The 19,150-nt window shown below is 37.7% G+C and overlaps 1 protein-coding gene across 2 annotated transcripts in view; it reads left to right on the plus strand.

The window, feature by feature from the left end:
- Nucleotides 1-19,150, plus strand: part of LOC113226229 (nuclear pore complex protein Nup88) — a 200,650-nt gene that overhangs the window by 159,098 nt on the left and 22,402 nt on the right. For both annotated transcript variants that reach the window (XM_026458788.1, XM_026458787.1), the window contains exon 3: nt 17,914-18,027. In XM_026458788.1, the coding sequence (XP_026314573.1) occupies nt 17,914-18,027 (114 nt within the window). The remainder of the gene's footprint in view (nt 1-17,913; nt 18,028-19,150) is intronic.

The following is a 19,150-nucleotide window of genomic DNA, read 5'->3' on the forward strand; positions in this document are numbered from 1 at the left end:
CCAGGCTCGGGAATTGAACCCGGGACCTCTGCATGGCATACCAAAGTGGTAATGGTAACCCTTCGTTTATTTTAAGCCAATAAATACTTTTATATACAACAGTTATAATGAGGGTGTTCAAAGGTCGTTGCCCTACAATAAAATGAATAACCTATGAGAAAAAAGACATCTATCCATTGCCCTATTGCCCATCCCGTTGCAACCCTTTTGCATAGAAATGGCGCAGCCGCCCCGGGGACCCGGCATGCATATTAAACATCACGAGTAAAATAGAATAAATTAATAATTCCATTTTTCTATTCATGTATAGAGAAACCATTCATGAGTCAGTTGCATCCTCCAAAATCCTATGAAACATGGACTTGATTTACATTTCGTTGTCTTAAGAGTGAATAAATACCTCGTATGTAATTTCTGTTTTTTGTAGTATCAAGAGATGGGACGAACAAGTCGTGCGCCTGGTAGTAAGACGCTTGTCTATAAGTGTTGCAGCACTACTCAGAACTTTAAGTCCCAAACATCTCGGGGCACTGCCACTGCGCCCGTCATCGTGAAACATAAGTTGACAAGTCCCATGTGGCTGTAATTTCACCAGCACTCTTACCCTTCAAAACGCAGTAATGTGCACATTACTGCTTGCCGGCAGAAATAGGTAAGGTGGCAGTACTTCCCTGGAGCTCTGCTGCTCTTCGGCTTTTATCGCCGTAAGCGACACCTGTGTAAGATATGTGGAGCTTCTTACTCAGCCGGTACCCTTATAGCTACCAAAGTCTGACGTGAAATGTCGCTGTATTAATCATAATATTGATTTTTTATTTAATATCACCATGACATCAATTGTATTTTTTACGAAATTACTCCACTAGTTTGTTGCAATATTAATAGAAATGTTGGCGAGACGCTCGCCTGGTGGATTTTAAATAGAGAGAGAAAGCAAGCAAGCAGAAGAAGATCTCAAAGATTGAAAATCCTTTGAGATCGTAAAAGACGTATTTTATCCAGAATTTTACAGTGACAACTAAAGAACAAAAACAAAACGCGAAAAGGAATACAAACTTAAAAGAATAAAACGGTCGTTCTCGGTCTAGTGGTCACTACCTAATTTCCCTGAAAATTTTTATTATTTTAATATTCATGTATATTATCGTGTAATTATAATAATATTTCATGATGAAATACTCGAATATTAAATAATATTGCACGATAAAAAATCGAATACTTAAGTAATAAAAATGACCACGGAAATGAGGTAATGAACACTAGTCCGAGAAAAACTATAAACTATATCGAAAATTATGTGTTGCTGCTGCTCGCACACAACAAACATCGAATCATCGAACACATAATAAAATTGCTGGCCCTGGCTTGGCACAGACGCAGGTTCAAGTGTTGGCATATCGAAGGAATTTTTCTTTATGTTCGAATATCACAAAAAAATTAAATGGACATCATCAATTGGTTAAAAATTTGATTGAGCCTCAATTAACTTTCATTCAAATTGTAAGTTATACGTCCATTACCGTGGCAAGAGATAAAATGTCCACCAATATTATACCCCATGATATCCCATACTCGAATATAAAAACCGTATATTATATTCGGTTTGTTTAATTAAACCGTACCCTCGCCCGGTCCGATTTTTCATGGCTTTTGTAAATATATCGTAAATTTTAACCTTTATTGACTTGATTGTTAAAAAGAACGTATGTAGAGAAATAGAAATGGCATTGTTTTTTCTTTACTCGGTTTTTTTACAAATTAAATTAACTAACGTAATATAACGTGTTCAGTCTATATACCTATAAATACTTTTTTGTGACACCAAGTGACAAGACGAAATTACTGGCACATAAGACTTGTCAACTTATGTCTCAGGGTGACGGGCGTAGTGGCAGTGTAGCTAAGATCTTTGCGATTTAAAGCTCTGAGTGGCGCTGCATCTGGCGTGTCGTTTATGTGCGAACGACCAGTTCAATCCGTTACTTGGTCCTTAATCCTTAGAAAAGATTGATAATCAATTTACAAGATATTTTTACTCTTGTCAATGTACAGTCAGAAGCACATCATGTTGTCATTTCGGACTGTTCTTATCGCAAGCTTTTTAGTAGCAGTAGAGCTCCTTGTGAAAGAATTCGTCCAGGTTAGTGGCGTCATATCTTACCTATTTCTGTTACCAAACAGCAACGTAAGCATTAAGGTGCAGGTGAAATTACAGGCACATGGGACTTGTCAACTTATGTCTCAAGGTGACGCATGCAGTGGCAGTTCCCGTAAAATCTTTGCGATTTATAGTTCTGAGTGGCACTGTAATTGTAATGGACAGGCGTCTTACTATCAAGCGCACAACTTTTTTGCCCCATCACTTGATATTATAAAAAAAAAGAAATTACATACGAGGTATTTATTCACTCTTAAGACGACGAAATGCAGCTTACCATCAAGCTCACGACCTGTTCGCCCCGTCACTTGATTTTATATTTAAAAGTAAATTTTACAAATCCATGTCCCTGTAGTTTCAGCTTTATCATTCCAACCCGGAGCACAGTAATGCTAATCAGTAGGGTTAGCACAACTCACAGTAAGGGCGCGACTGGCGCGAGTGCGACATGTTGAGATGAGAAGACTTGCCCTGTCGTGCAAGCCCTACTGCTACTACTTTTAAAATTATTTTTTCCAAACCTTTTTCGACATGCTGGATCCTTTTCTATTAAGGAGAGATACTGTTACCAAACATGCGCAACCTCCTTTAAAAGGAGCAAATAAAAAAAAACAAGAAAAAACGGAAAAAAACTTAAAATTTCATTTGTACAAAAAATATGCAAAATTAAAATGAAATTAGAGAATAAATATAAGATTCTAAATTAATTTGAAAGCCTATCTCTGGGCGTCCATCCATCATTGGGAGACATACATGCATATAATTGTCTACAAAAATTAGTACAATATTTCCTTTATTTAAAGCTATGTAAATAACCGTCGTAAGTGTCTAAATAAATCAAATACAGATAAGAAATAACGATGTTTTTTATGTAAGCATTTAATAAATTTGCATTTCACTGAAAGTATCAAGATTTTAAATCAAATGCTTATTTTATTATTCGACCTTTTGTCTCCTATCATCAAAATCATTACCGCTCATACATCATACATTCGGTGGCCTAAAAAACCGATCGTCCATTGTCATAGTCAAATAATCGTAAATTCTAAACGGACAAAATATAATAAATTGCCGATGAAATCTATGCTAAAACTTTTTAGCAATATTTTCTGTTCTAGAATGTGAATTGAAACCCTATTTCTACTTCTGCAAGGTTTCAATCAGAATTTTTCCAACGCAAATAAAGATCTAACACAAAAATGTTTAAAACAAAGTTATTTAATGCAACTTTTAAATCCTAAAGGATACCGTAACTTCATGTGCATTAGAAACAAAATTCAATTTCTGACGTACAAAATTATTCAGTTTTATCAATTTGAAACCACATTCAATCGATGGGCATTAAAATCTAAATTCGACTTTATGTCGAAGAATTTCAATATTAAATCACAGTTTTCGTACGCAAAAAGTAATTTGTTGTCGAATTAACAAACCAATAAATAGTCGATGAAATCTAAATCGAACCTTGTAGCAATGACATTAGAAGTCTGTGCAAACTTTTTCAACTGTAAACAATGGTTGGTGTTCGACGTGTATTTGCAATGTGTAACCCTTTGTTGTCGGCTTTTTTCGGTTGTTTCCGCAAAGGCTGATAGAACACGTTTTTCAAATCATTAAACAGTTTCGACCGCGTTTCGGGTTGGAAGAAAAAAAAACGTTGCGCCAAGTGTGCACTAGGAACCTTGATAACGTTGGGTTCTGTCCTTTAGAATGAATGAATGAAGTGAACGAATGAATGAAATGATTTTTGGCAACATTACTTCTTCTGCAGGAAAACTATCCTATGACACCTGTCAACTCTCAGCACGTCAATTTTACCATTTATATCATTTTTTTTTAATTCCACACATTTTTCGTCCTTATGTTCTCTCCGGCTTAGAATAGAACCACCCCCGCTCTTCTCGCGGCTGTCGTACAAGGCGACTAAGAGATCGGCAAGCAATGAGGATGAGCAGCTTACTCGGGTATACTTAAACCCAAACTGCCATTGCTAACCCGCCTGGCAGGCGTATTTATTAATGAAAATTACGATTAAAACTTGTTCATAAAATCGATTGTTATAAGAAATCGAATCGGTAACGCATTAGGACATCACTAATTGATAAATAGTCGGGCTGTCAAAAGTTAAATAAATGGTCGGACGGACTATAATAATAAATTATCATTGAATATTAAATTTGATCCTAGAAAACAAATATTTGATTCATCAACGGTACCCTAAAAAAGTGTTTGAAGTGAAAAACGCTTTTGGAGGCCACTGGCGATCGCTGGTGAGCCACGATAATGCGGTATTGGTTGTTTTGCGATCCCGCAAATACCTTCACACGTATCCCACTTCTGATTTTTTTTGTTTAAACAAATTTTGCTCAGCCATTTACATGACACGAACTATGATAGCCCAGCCGGGGAACGCTTATAGGTAAACCTATATGCTCAAAGGTCACAATATGAATTCAGTCTCAAAACAGCATTGCATTAGTAGACAATGGCGTTAACTTAATCCTTAGAAAATGTTGATAATCAATTTACATGATATATTTCTCTGGTCAATGTACAGTCAGAAGCACATCATGTTGTCATTTCGGACTGTTCTTATCGCTAGCTTTTTAGTAGCAGTAGAGCTCCTTGTGACTGAATTCGTCCAGGTTAGTGGCGTCACACCTTACCTATTTCTGTCACCAAACAGCAACGTAAGCATTAAGGTGCTAGCGAAATTACAGTTACATGGGACTCAAATTATGTCTCAGGGTGACGGGTGCAGTAGCAGTGCCCCCCAGATCTTTGTGATTTAAGGCTCTAGCGCCACTGTTATGGACAGGCGTGTCGCCTTATTTATTTAAAGTAATTCTTTAGGCACGTTAGTTACTAGATTTTCAAGTTTTAAACATATAATGGTAAAATATAATAAAACGCGTTCTCTTTTTTTTAATTAGCAATAAAAATGGTATCTACGACTCTCAATTATCGGCGACCACTGCAATATTTTATAGATAGGGCAATGAGAGTCTCATTCGTGTAAGGGTTAAATCTAAAGTGTCAAGCTTGAACTGCTCTTGACCTTGTACTACTAGGTATTAACTGTCAGAGATGTCAAAATAAAAAGATCATGTTTCCTCCGTCCGAAACAGACAAATAGAAACCTGTCAAATTGGAATTGGTTTATAAGGTTTCCATAATTTAAGTACTTCATCTGATCGGATGCACGATCGTTTTTATCCATATGTTTGTTACGATTTTGAAAAACTTTTATTCTTCCTCCAAACGCATCCATCCTTTCACATTTGTCTATATCTTCAGTTTTAATGTAAGGCATTGCAATACTTCGCGTAGGAATAACTACTATAGTAATCCTGAGTCGTATTTTCATGTGACTGTGTTGCTTGATTACTATCAACGAAGGCCGTAGAGGTATACTACGTAGACGTTTTATTATTCATTTGATTGTGACAGGGAAGTAACAGTCCATCTTTTAGCTACAAATCTTAACACCAACTAATAACGTCCAAAAAAGGCGCACACAGTGCCACATAAAACGGCCAAGTCCGAAACGTGAATGCACATAAATCGCGACGGCGGGTCGGTACGAAAGTTTCGCGCCATTAATTCTTGCCCGCAGTCCACTGCACTTTTTCCATCGTTTTTCATAAGCGGCTCTCTAATAAAGTGAATCATACATGCTGTGCTTTGGTTCTGTACACGTTCTACTGTATTTGGACATTGGACCTGAAATATTTTTTCTCGCCGAAAGAAGGCTCGAGAAAATCTTCTTGTTCCTGATTTCTCTGATCATAGAGATGTTAGATTGTAGCTTACCTGTTTGACAATAGAGATTCCCATGATCGCTGCACGCGTGCATGACGCGTGCGCCTCTGTAATCACATCTCAAGCAAAGCTTGCATCACGGCGCGCGAGCGGGACGCGAACAGATCACACTACGAAATGTGTGCAGCTCGCGAGCCATTCGTAAACAGGCGCATCTGTATGCACCTTAAGGAAATCATAGTTATGGTCAAATCTATTATAACTTTGGACCATTGCCACCTATTAAGCAAACCGAGACTCTACCCGATCAATAGATTTCTTTGTAATATTCTCTTAGTTATTAATACCTAAGAACTTTGCTCAAAATGATTAGCAAAAAAGTTCTTCAAAGAAGCTTATGTTAATCTACCACAGATCTTCCGCCTTGCTGTACATTTCTTGGCCTTTGTAAAGTGTCCAGGTTTTTTCAAGAACACGTACTGTGTGAGACTAATGAATAGGCTTTTTTTTAATACAATATCAAGTGACGGGACGACCAAGTAGTGCCTGCGGGTAAGCTACACGCCTGTCCATAACAGTTGCAGTGCCACTCAGAGCTTTAAATCGCAAAGATCTGAGAGACACTGCCACTGCGCTCGTGAACCCGAGAAGTTGATAAGTCTCATGTGCCTGTAACTTCACCAGTGCTGAAAGGTAAGGGTGCTCATCCTAAACCGCAACGCAATTACTACTAAACTAAACTTCCAAACAGTGTCCCCATTTGAATATCTAGCTATATGTATGTCAGATAATGACCACAATATTTTTTTATGTGACTAATGTCTCTGAAGTTGCAAAACCACAGAGGCAGACGGTCCAGTGCGATGAGGATGGCTTCACAAAGGTGGTGAAGAGGAAGCCCACCAGCCGTAACCAGTGTGGCACAGCTCCGACAGGACCGAACTTCCTGCTGCGTCCGGCCGTACCGACGACGTTGATGTACCTGTCGCGGCTGCATTACTCCACGAAGTCTGAGGAGATAGTCTAGTATATCAGGCATAAAACCAAATACACCCTGAGGGTCGAGCGGTTGGAGTCTCGCCGCAACGTGAACTTTAATTCGTTTGTGGTGAGAATACCGACCGAACGTCTTTCGACCTTCATGAAAGAGGAATTTTGGCCGAAGGGTGTCATATATCGACGATTCCGCGGCCGGTTACCTGACACTAGATTGCGCCACACGTCGCCGATAAGGGAAATCGTGTAGATTAGTTTTTATTATTATTTTTTTTTTATATTGTTATGTATGTTAGTCTATAAGGTATGTATACATGTGTCTTTGTTACCTGATATAAATAAATAAATAAATAAAATAATGATATTTTAAATATGATAAGTTAATTTACATGCAATGCAAGAAAAAATAAAGCCATGAAGACTTATCAATGACAGTGATATAGTTCCGGGCTGATTAAACTTAATTTCCGTTTAATGCGTCTGTTTCTTTGTTTATCAGAAAGGGTTTATTTATAGTTTAGAAATTAAAAAATGTCTTCATGATACAGAATTAATGCCTTCGAAACTAAAACGTAATCTTCTGTCGCTCACTCTCCGATAACAAAAGAGACAAACGCACTGAATTTAGATTAGGTTAAGTTTGGGTTTGCACGGAACAACTTCATTATCTTTGTTTGGTAATTGTGCCTGAAGAATAATGGCATCGATTCAGGAGTTAAGTTGAAAGCATCTTTTTCTTCATTAGAAAGGAAACAGATAGAGATCCGAATTGTGGTTTAAGGCTCCTGGCAATTTCTTATAAATTTAATCGTAATGACCACAATATTTGTAATAAGCAAATATAATAGTATTAAAAAAGATTACTTGTTTTCGTGATTGTTACACCTAGGAAATGAAACTATTTTTTCGGGTCTAAATCGCGTGTATTTGTTTTTTTCAAACAAACCGGCGTTTCAGGCCCTTACACCTAACGACGTCTACAGGTCTTAATGTAGCATTTTAGTAGCACTACAACTCCTTGTGAAAAAGGTCAAGAAGTGCTGCCATATGTATCCCACTTCTGATTTTTTTTTGTTTAAACAAATTTTGCTCAGCCGTTTACATGGCACGAACTGTCATAGCCTAGTCGGTGAACGCTTATATTTGTAAACCTGAAACCTGTATGTTTAATGGTCACAATATGAATTCAGTCCCAAAACAGCATTGCATTAGCAATAGTGGACAATGGCGTTGACTTAATCCTTAGAAAAAATTGATAATCAGTTTACATGATATTTTTACTCTGGTCAATGTACAGCCAGACGCACATCAAGTTGTCATTTCGGACTGTTCTTATCGCTAGTTTTTTAGTAGCAGTAGATCTCCTTGTGAAAGAATTCGGTCCAGGGAAGTACTGCCACCTTACCTATTTCTGTCGCCAAGCAGTAATATTTGTATTACTGCGTTTCAGTTTTGAAAGGTAAGGCAGCTGGTGAAATTACAGGCACATGGGACTTGTCATTTATGTCCCAGGGTGACGGGCGGAGTGCAAGTGCTTCTCAAATCTTTGCGATTTAAAGCTCTGAGTGGCACTGGACATGCCGTGGTCTATGGATGTGAGCCAATTCGTAAACTTTCAACTATAATGAAATTTTCGGTTTTCTTTTACTGGTAAAGTAAAAGAATGATGTGAGTTTGCTATTGATTCGGAAAATATTCGTCTGTATTTCAAGTTAACAATTTCATGTCTTCTACTTTGGAATGCATATAACCTTGTATATAGTATCACTGTCCAACCAAAACATAAACTCGTGGAACCCAAAAAGAAATCGCTTTTCTATATGCAAAGTAGGGCTCTGTACTCACTTCCCCGTAATAATAGGATCTATACTTTGAATATCTATAAAGTATGGCGGTGTTCCCGTCTTTTATTGGACACCGGGATTTGGTCCTATTAAACTTTCCAATTTTATTGTTCGGAAGATATTGTTCTTCGTAATGTATCGGTGTTATTATTTTTGTGGGATACAATGTGGGATCAAATTGAAAATATTACCAGAACACTTTTGAATGTTTCATTATTTTACTACAGATGTAAGGAACAATAAAGTATATTTTCCAATGCATTGTAAAACCAGTCAATTTGTTCCAATTCATCAGCTATGCTTAAGAAAAAGTATATGGGAATTTTATTTATGCATTTGACTGTGTCATCAATAGAAATCAAGAACACCAATATTAGTTTTGCCAACTGCAAATATAAATTTGTCGCAATACAAAGAAAAGAAAAAGGCACTTTTTTAATTGTCCCACACAATGCAACGATCATCGATCAAATAATATCAAAAAAGAAAAAGTTTATTCAATAAAGAAGCATCAATTTGAGCTATCAATTTTCATTTGCCAGTGAAAAGCAGATGGTAATTTTTAATCGTTTGTAAGTGATTTATGATTCTTACAGGACACAGTATTTTTAAGATTAAGGAATCGATTGAAGACAAAGTTGACTGGTTGTAATTTGATGGCTACAGTGGATCGAGAAGAAGGAAACTTCAAATGAAGCCCTATTGATATAATTTTACGGATTTTTACGTCATAGGTGCATTTTTTATTAGTTTGATATTTCGTGTCATGATCTTGACGTAAAGGGAGATAGGGTTGTACTATAATCTCAAAGTCTTTGAAATTTTTCTATGCTCTATCTCATGTCAATTTTCAGAGAGACACACATTTACAGAGAGACCTTAAGACCCTGTATAAGCTGAAAATATGTTCGAAACTCGGGTGTATTGTACACTGCAGATATTAAACGGTTTTAATGCAACAAATTTAGGTTATAAAGTACAATGAAGTCGTCATCTTTCGACGGTTGCATTGACGCACGATTTTGCATCGCTACAGCTTTATGTGATACTGTCTATGAGTGACTCCATAAATACCCGTGCCATGCATAAGTGGTACCATCAGACAGACGTCAAAACTGCCTAAATATCTAGAACCTCTCTTCCTTAAACTCAGTTTTAGTATAAAATAATTTCTGCCTGAAACAATGTCGTGTGAAACGGTACTTTAATCATTTAAATATGCAACAAACAAAAACCTTTCTCAGCTCAAAGAAAAAGAGTCACAAACAGAAGCAGACAAATCGCAAAATAATTAATGATATATTTTTTTCAATACCGCAAACCGCTGGGGAGAAAACAAAACAGGCCTCGTGTCGAACGAAAGGAGAATTTATCATCTCCGTCGCAGAGACGGCCGCCAATGTCCATTTGGATAATGCCCAACGCGATTAAAAATATAAAAATACACCCACTCTCCCCCTTGGAGGGAGGCATGGGTGACGGAGGCAGAGGACACAAAAGGATTATAAATGAGAAGGAATTTTAGATAATATTTGTACGTTGAATGTGGATTGTAGCACGGAATATTGAGGGTGGTACGGAGTTCCGTTCTACCACCCGCTTTAGGGAGCCTTCCTAATGAGTGTTTGTATCAATTTGTTAGTATTGTATTTGAATATTTTTGAGCACGATTTTAATCCCTCGGACAGGATCGATGCGTTTGTTTTAATATTTTTTTTGCGAGTGAAATTTCGGGCTCGTTTGATCGTGCTATGTTGATTAAAGACATTTTTTTGGATCGTGGTGCGCTTTGTTGTGACATCATTTTTTTCCACTGTTCCATTTAAATTGTAACGTTTCATTTAAAATGTAACATGTTTAGTGAAATATAAATAATGTTGTTTTTAAAAGAGGTGCGGTGGTGAAGTTTTGGAGGAACGAGTGTTTAATTAAATTACGATTGCACGCTTCAAAAAATCCTTTGGTGGAACGTGTGGCGCGCGCGATAGTACGAGCCTAGATAAACATGGGAAATAAAAATGAAAATTCATCGTCATAATTAATACATTTAAATAATTTCCCAGCATTTTTATACGAAGGATGAATCCGAATGAGGCGAGCGAGAAAAGAATAACAGTTGCCGCGACACCGGCTGCCACGTGTTTTCAATTCATTATCTCGAAAACAAAAATTTCATTAGCCCAGAGATTTCCTTTTTAAATTTAATTATTCATATTTAAATTAAAATGTAAAAAGCCGCTTTATCGCTATATTTTATTAACCGAATTTATAATTGTACGCCGATTCGTGGTAAATCCGGGGCGGACGAGGTAGGGGGTGCAGCGCGATGCGGGGGATATATTTATGAATGCCAAGCAGAAAAATCCACAATAATATTTCAGGGTGGACGTCCGGCGCGGCGGTCTTTACTTACCCTCCCTGATCTATTTAAAAAAGAGGCCCGGAAGGACAAAAGGGTAGCTCGTAAAAAAAACTGGACACGTATAGAGGTCGCTCGCCGCTCGGCCGCTTTGTCTGATTCTTATTTTTTACCGAATCGGAACCTTTTTCGGTTTTTATCGGTTTTTGTTCCGGAGACGCCCCCGTTTGCAGGCGCTTGTTCTAATGTCGGGGCCATTTGTAATTTTTTTAGATCGTCCCTTTTTGAGACTCGCCGCTGAATGTGACCCTTCCCTTTGGTATGTAAAAATTGCGTGATTTATTTTCTCAAATGTAGCGCGACGTCTTTTTCTTTTTATTCGGCTCTTTTAATTGCAATGACAGCGATTTACCTCGGACATTTACTTTTTTGTTCTTTTTGATCTCACCTCCCTCACCGCATGGGTACCTTGATAACCTTGATTAGTAATTCTATTAAAGAATTAAATACTAAACCTTACACATGTCCCAGTTACTGTCTACTTCCGGAATTCGGATGAGGAATCACGCAATAAACGTCGAGTTTGATTATCCAGATATCTTGTGGGATTTTGTAATACATATTTGTACTAGCAGCAGAGGTAAGAAGCTTACAAGGGTGAAAGAGTTCGTCCAGGGAAGTACTGCCAGCTCACCTATGTCATCCGTCTAGCGATAATGTGAGCATTACTGCGTTCCGGTTCTGAAAGGAAAGGGTGCTAATGAAACTTCAGGATGATTATGAGACTTGTTAACTTTACGTCTCAGGGTGGTGGGTACAGTGGCAGCACCCCTCATATCTTTGCGATTTAAAACTTTGAATGGCAATGCAACTGCTATGGACAGGCGTGTCGCTTACCACCAGACGCACGACTTGCTCGTCCCATCACTTGGTATTATTAAAAAAAAAATCTCCAGTAAATTCAACTGAAGTATTCACATTGATCAAACTCTATTACTACTCCTTAAGGCTAATTCCCTGTACATAATGAGGAAGAAACTCTAGGCCTTGCTCTTTGTAAATATAGACGTAGCGTCTGTCATACAGTTTTATTTAAAACTAATACAGGCGCTAAAGTTCCACCCTATCTTAAAATGTTCCTCGTACAATAATGTCAAGGACTTTTGAGACGCCATGCAATTGTCTTGACTCAATAAAAGTTTATTATTATTGTTATAATTTATTTCAAATATCATTGATCATCATCAAATATCTTAAATTTAAAAACAACATAGACAAATCAAGAACCTCCTTCATTTCTTTAAGTCAGCAAATCGCTTATCTTGCACTCTTCTGTACCACGGCGAGATACCTCCATGTACTTATTGAGCCCGACCTATTTCAAACTTCAAGACACTATTCAACGAAACTTAATCAGCTGACCAACTACAGAGAAGTTAGCCTTAATTAGAGAACTACAATAAACTAGATGCAAGCAATCAGATTACATCGTCAAATGAGACATATGAAGGGATGCGGGTTATGTAACTTATTGATGCAGAAACTGAATAATGGTGTTTGATTTTGTGCTCTAAAGTCTAATAGTAACAAGACTTACACATGGTAACTCTTGTAAGGACTTGGCAGCCATTTTCGACCCCAAGCTAAAGACGTCTTACCTTATTTGGAGCGCATAAAAAATATATTTTTTCAGCTCCAGGTCTTGTCCCTTTAGCGATTCTTCTCATTAGACTCAGTTGTAGAGAAACTTTTAGACCATAGTCCACTAAGCTGAACCTATGCTGTTTAAAGGATAGGATATCATATAGGAAGTGTGATATTTAAATTTGGATATATTTATTTTACACCAGAAAGCAAACGTCTGTTCGAAATAAAAGAGAAGACAAAAAGAATTAAAAGTATTCAAAATATTACAAATGAAGTTTTGACGTCTTAATCTTCACCTGATTTGCATTATAATATATGTTTGACTAATTAAATATACATATATTAACATAGAATACGTTAAATGTAACATATCACACATCGTCAAAAGTTTTCTAAAACAATAGGGTCCTAAGATCGTACCCTAGTGCACGCTCAGCAAAAATTTCTTATCTACTGCCACATCTTTTCACTTTTTCAATATCATTAAACGTCTTATTCACAAGTTGATTCGACGTTCAACATACACGTAACTGTGTTTACCCGTGAGATTTCACGCGGTCAATTATTGGAGTCAGACATTTACGAAATGGCCGCTACATCTGTATTCTGATGCATTTGTATCCATATGTATAGTCAAGTGACGGAACGAAGAAGTGCGCATGTGATAAGCAACACCCCTACCCATAGTAGTTGCAGTGCCACTCAGAGCTTTAAATCGCAAAGATCTGAGGGATACTGCCACTGGGCTGTCATCAGACATACAGTGTAGGTCAATGCATAAAGTTTACAAGTGTCATTTGTCTGTAGTTTCACCAACGCCTTTAACCTTCAAAACCGGAACGCAATTATACTCACATTACTACTTGGCGACAGAACTTACTTCCTTACTTACTTCCTTACTTCCTTGGACAAACTCTATCCCGTAAGATTTTGTCATATCCCCAATACATAACCTAGGAAAATGTGCGTCAAAACAGTATAGATTGCTCTTCTTATACAGATTCTGGTACCTTGGTAAAACTAGAACAGAAATTTCGCTCAATGATTCTGAATTAATTGATTCTCCAAAAGGAATCTATGATAATGTAAAACATCTTGTCTGAAAAATTGTTGAAAAGTGTACAGAAACCTATACTGAATGTCAAGAGAGGAATGAATGGTAAATAGGTATAAACTGGGTGACCCCTTAAAATATGTTATGTGATTTTTGGAGGATGACTAATACAAACATCTTACCACAAGAACGCCGCTGAAGTCGTATAAAGGTTTCTTTTTTTATGATATCAAATGACGGGACGAACAAGTCGTGTGCTTGGTGGTAAACGACACGCCTGTTCATACGGTTGCAGAACTATGAGCATTAAATTCAAAGATCCGAAGGGCACTACCACTGCGCCCGTCACCTAGACATGAATTGACAAGTCCCATGTGCCTATAATTTCACCAGCACCCTTACCCTTCAAAATCGGAATATAGTAATGCTCACATTACTGCTTGGGGGCAGAAATCGGTAAAGTGGCAGTACTTCCCTGAACGAAGTCTTTGACAAGGAGCTGTACTTTTTACCAGAATATAGATATAGTTGCTCCAAAAGCTGAGGTCGAGTGGATTTTAAGGATTCCTTAATAAAAGTAACTCGTACTGATGAATAAAATCACCCCTTAAAAGCTTCGCAAATATTTCTGGAGTGCCCTGTCTATATGAGATAAGAGCAACTTCTTTCAAGCATCAGTAAATTTAAACGCACAGCGTTCCTCGATGATTTTTTTATGTAATTATATGTCATTACATAAATTGAACTAAATACCACACACGCGCGGTGTACAAGTCTCCCAAAAAAAAAGGGCGCAAAAAGATACCGCCTTTGGCTTTGTAACCCCTTTCCCGTTGGTTCAGGTGCTATCCAAACCACGCGGCCATTATCGGCCGAAAAAAACCTTCATTCATTATTCCTGTGATAAACACTGCTGTGGTCTCACCCTTGTGTTGACACAGGGTAAGATGACGGAGTTGGAAAACTTTATCCAATTTGTTGCGTTATTTATATTGCGGTAGGATTTCTTTTCATTTAAGTCAATCTCTGTTGACAAAACTGCAACATAACTTTTTTCGGGAATTTCAGTAAAAGCTGACGTGTTTTTATGCGTTTCTTAACACTAGTCTTGTTCAGTAATACGTCGGTCTCAAAAGTTAAGACGTACGCACTTCGTACATTTAATTACTTGACCGACCAAAGTTGGCAGAAAGAAAATGATGGCATAACCGTGTCTTAGGGTCTACATAACACGATTTATTGTCATACTTAGTAGTATGTATTGAACGACATGTCTTGTATTGCATTTGCTATTGAGTACCTTCTGTATCGGATGACTTCCCTCAAATATCTACGCTTCCATCGGACTAACGTTCAGCTTGGTTAGAACTGAATAGAGTTGATTTACTGATATCTACGTAAAATACATCTGTGGTCTCGCCTTCACCTCAGCTCTGATAATAATTTGATTACGGCGGCCATTTTGTTTTTTTCTTTTTTGTTCCGACGTGTGGTTAGGATTAATCGTGCGTTTAGACATCGGCCTTTCTTCCTGCGGTTGTTTTAAATCGTTTTTCACGAGATTAACTCAACCGCGTGATTTTGCAGCCATTGGCTTTGAAAAGATAGAAATGGGGTTCATCTTCTGGCGTTAACAAAAACTGTTTCTGTGGCATGTAGCATTTTCCCTGAACTCTGGAATTTTATTATAAGCTTCACTTTTACTTTAACTTTTAACGTTGTAAGTTTTCATTCAACACGTTTCTCGGGCAGACACCGTACCGCAACCGGTAACATAAAAAGAAAGTAAGCCACGGAACGAACCAGCAGACCTCACGAATTTTTCTATGTACTTGTTTGTCGGATCGTTGTATTTGGTTTTTAACGACTTTTTAGCCGTAGCGCCATCTAGGAAAGTATATCGTCAGTTTGCTAGAAGACGTCGGTTCGAATTCGGCTGGATCGAAGGATTTCTTTCTGAGTGTTCGATCTTTGTATTAAGTGGTGTAATTTCACAGAAAATAATTGAGTATCAATTCAATACAAATTTAATAAAAAGAAAGTGTTAGGGCGCCTCCAAATTAGACGATTGTAATATAGAAGGGCTACAGTAGCACCACAGTGGCGCTGTACCCGCGCCATTAATATTCCATAGTTTCATACAACATTTAGATGCGTTGCAGCGCCACTGTCGTGACACGTGCACGCCACGTATGTAGTCACAATTAGTGACTTAAAATTTCTAAAGCGCTACGTAACGCGCCGCTGCAGCGCGCTTCCACGGGAGTCTAATTTAAAGGCACCATTACTGTTTTCCTATTTGTATCAAAAGTTAATTAGATTGAAATACGACAAATATATGCTCCCAGCCAATTTCAGCTAAGGCGACCACTTCAGCTCCAATAGTGGCGGATCGTGGGCTCGCATGGGGCTTATGCAGCCAATCTTCTGGGTAAAGGTCCTCGGGCACTGCGAGGTTGTGAGCCATTTTCACAAAATTTTAAATATTTTTTTTTACCATTTTCAAAATTATAACTGATTGCCGGGTTTTCTATTCGTTACGCCTGAAATCAAGTTCCGAGCGCCGTTCATCCTCAAAGTCACGGACTTTGGAGTTGACCAGCACCCTCCATACAGGTTGGCAGCCTGCTTCTCCCATTGCGAAGGCTCTATATTGCACGTGACGCTTCAGCACGTCTTTGTACCTAAGGAGTTGTCTGCCACGCTTACGCTTGCCCTCTTCAAGTTCAGAGTAAAAAATGTGCTTCGTAATACCTTAGTATTCCGCACGCAATCAGACCGATACCTTCGATGAAATTACGGGCACATGGGACTCGTCAACTTTTGTCTCTGGGTGACGGGCGCAGTGGCACTGCCCATCAGATCTGATGGTACAGAACACCTGATGGTTTCAGAAGCACGACTTGTTCGTCCCGTCAATGATTCAATCATCAAGCATTATAAAAAAATACTACACCAACTTAATTTTTGGACCTGTTCTGTTTCTATTTTGTTTTTTATTTGTTTCTTTTCTTTAACAAAATTCGGGGAGTACAATATTAGCAAAAAACATATGGCTGTTTACAAACATAATACAATTGTTGAATAACAGAAAATCACCAAAAAAAGTAATGTTGGCCAATTTGTCCAGGAAAGTACTGCCACCTTATCTATTTCTGCCGCCAAGCAGTAATGCGGTCATTACTGCATTCTGGTTTTGAAGGGTAAGGGGAGTTTGGACTTGTCGACTTATGTCTCAGGGTGACGGGCGCAGTATCGGATTTTGCGATTTAAAGCTCTTGAGTTCTGCAACCTTATGGACACCAGGCGCAGGTCTTGTTGGTCCCGTTAATAATAAAAAAAAGCTATAATAGACCTTTATACGTTTTCAACGGAGTCCTTGTCGTAAGACGTTTGTATTAGTTATACTTTAAAAATCAAATAATATATTTTAAGGGGTCCCCCAGTTTATACCTATTTACCATTCATTCCTCCCTTGACATTCAGTATAGTATAGCTTACTGTCCACTTTTCAAGTATTTTTCAGACAAGGTGTTTTATATTATCAATGTCATTCAGATTCCTTTCTGCCAGTCTTATATTAACTGCCTCCGTGGCCGAACGGTTACCATGCCAGACTGCCACGCTGAGGTCCCAGGTTCCCGGGCCGGGAGAAATATTTGTATGGCCTACAGTTATTTCTCTCGTGAGTTTGGATGTAATTTGTGGATTTCTCTGTGTGTGTCCATGGCACCCGCGACTCAGGATGTGTTGTGTTAGTGCGGGGCTATATTGAGTGTGTGCGTTATTATATTATTATTATTATTAATCTATTGATTCAGATTCATTGAGCGAGATTTTTGTCTTAGTTTTACCAAGGTACCAGAATCTGTATAAGAAGAGAATTCAACTGTCAACCTATGTCTCAGAGTGACGGGCCCATTGGCAGTGCCCCTCAGATCTTTGCGTTGTAAAGCTCTGAGTGGCTCTGCAACTGTACAGATAAGCGTGTCGCATGACTCACCAGACGCTTGACTTGTTTGTCCCGTCAGTTGATATCATAAACGAAACTTCAGTAAATTTGTCCTTATCGAAATGTGTTTTTCTTTTCCAGAAGCCACTCCCTAGACGAGAGGTTCCTGTACTCCCAAGCTGAAGTCCGAAGAGTGCAGTGGCATCCAAAATCGCTGTCGCATCTTCTAGTTCTCGTCTCCGATAATACTATCAGGTAATTTCTGATAAAGACACAAACAATATGCTGATATATCGAATTCAAAATATACAGAACGCGTATGTGCATTGACATGCAGTGGCGGGTATAGTTGAAGAAATATTATTTGCACCGATGAATGTTACCTCCTGGAACGGTTTATCCTTTCTATTACTATAGGGTAGTAAAACTTTTTTTACTTATAGCGTACATGGACTTAATGATAGTCGTTCATCAGGTCGTTTTTTTTTAAACTGTAGGTACTTCGTAAAATCACGTCTGCCGACTCTATTCATACTAATTCAACAAAGTTAGTTCCAGTTCCGACTCTAAAATTGAACTTCTACACACGCTACTCCGACAACAAAGACGAGATATTTCTTAAAGTATCGATCAGAATTATAATATTAATATTAATCAAATAAATTTCCGATTATATAATGTTGTCCTTTTTTGTTACATTGATCGATATAAGACACCATTTTCTATTTGTAATGATGATTTTTCTTATTTAAATACAAAGATTTTTTTTTTAAGAATCATAAGAGAAGAAGAAGAAAAGAGTCACAATTGAGGTTTTTTTTGTTACGATCATCATAAACAGCTCTAACCCTTTACTGAGTATAGGCGTCCCGTGGTTTGACGATGTCATCTACCCATCTCGCTGCAGGACCGCTTCTTAGCTAACATTTTTCAATTACCTACAAAGAAATTATGTGAAAGAAATTGCAAACATTAAGAAAAAGACGGCAAAGATGTCGTTAAAAAACAAGACAAAGATCTGCAACAAACACATCGCACTGTTAATACAATAATGTATTAACTCAAAAAGTGGACTTTCTCAGAATCGATGACAAACGAATTACTAACTTCCGACAAAAAACATTAAAATTTACGTATATTATAGTTTATTATAGACACTTAAATAATTTCTCAATTGTATTTAAAAATGAAATGGAAATAATAATTTAATATTTTTGAATAAGGATTACTCACTCACACAAAGTGTGTCTCATTTTGAGTTAAGTGGATATCTTTTGATTATTTCTTACAATATTCTAACGACGGTTCTTTTGACGTGTAAAGAATGAAATTCTACATTCAGTAATGATATAATATTAAATTTCACAGATTTTGGGTT

The sequence above is a fragment of the Hyposmocoma kahamanoa genome, unplaced genomic scaffold, assembly GCF_003589595.1.
Source record: "Hyposmocoma kahamanoa isolate Upper Pololo Valley unplaced genomic scaffold, ASM358959v1 185, whole genome shotgun sequence".
In the NCBI taxonomy this organism is placed as follows: Eukaryota; Metazoa; Arthropoda; class Insecta; order Lepidoptera; family Cosmopterigidae; genus Hyposmocoma; species Hyposmocoma kahamanoa.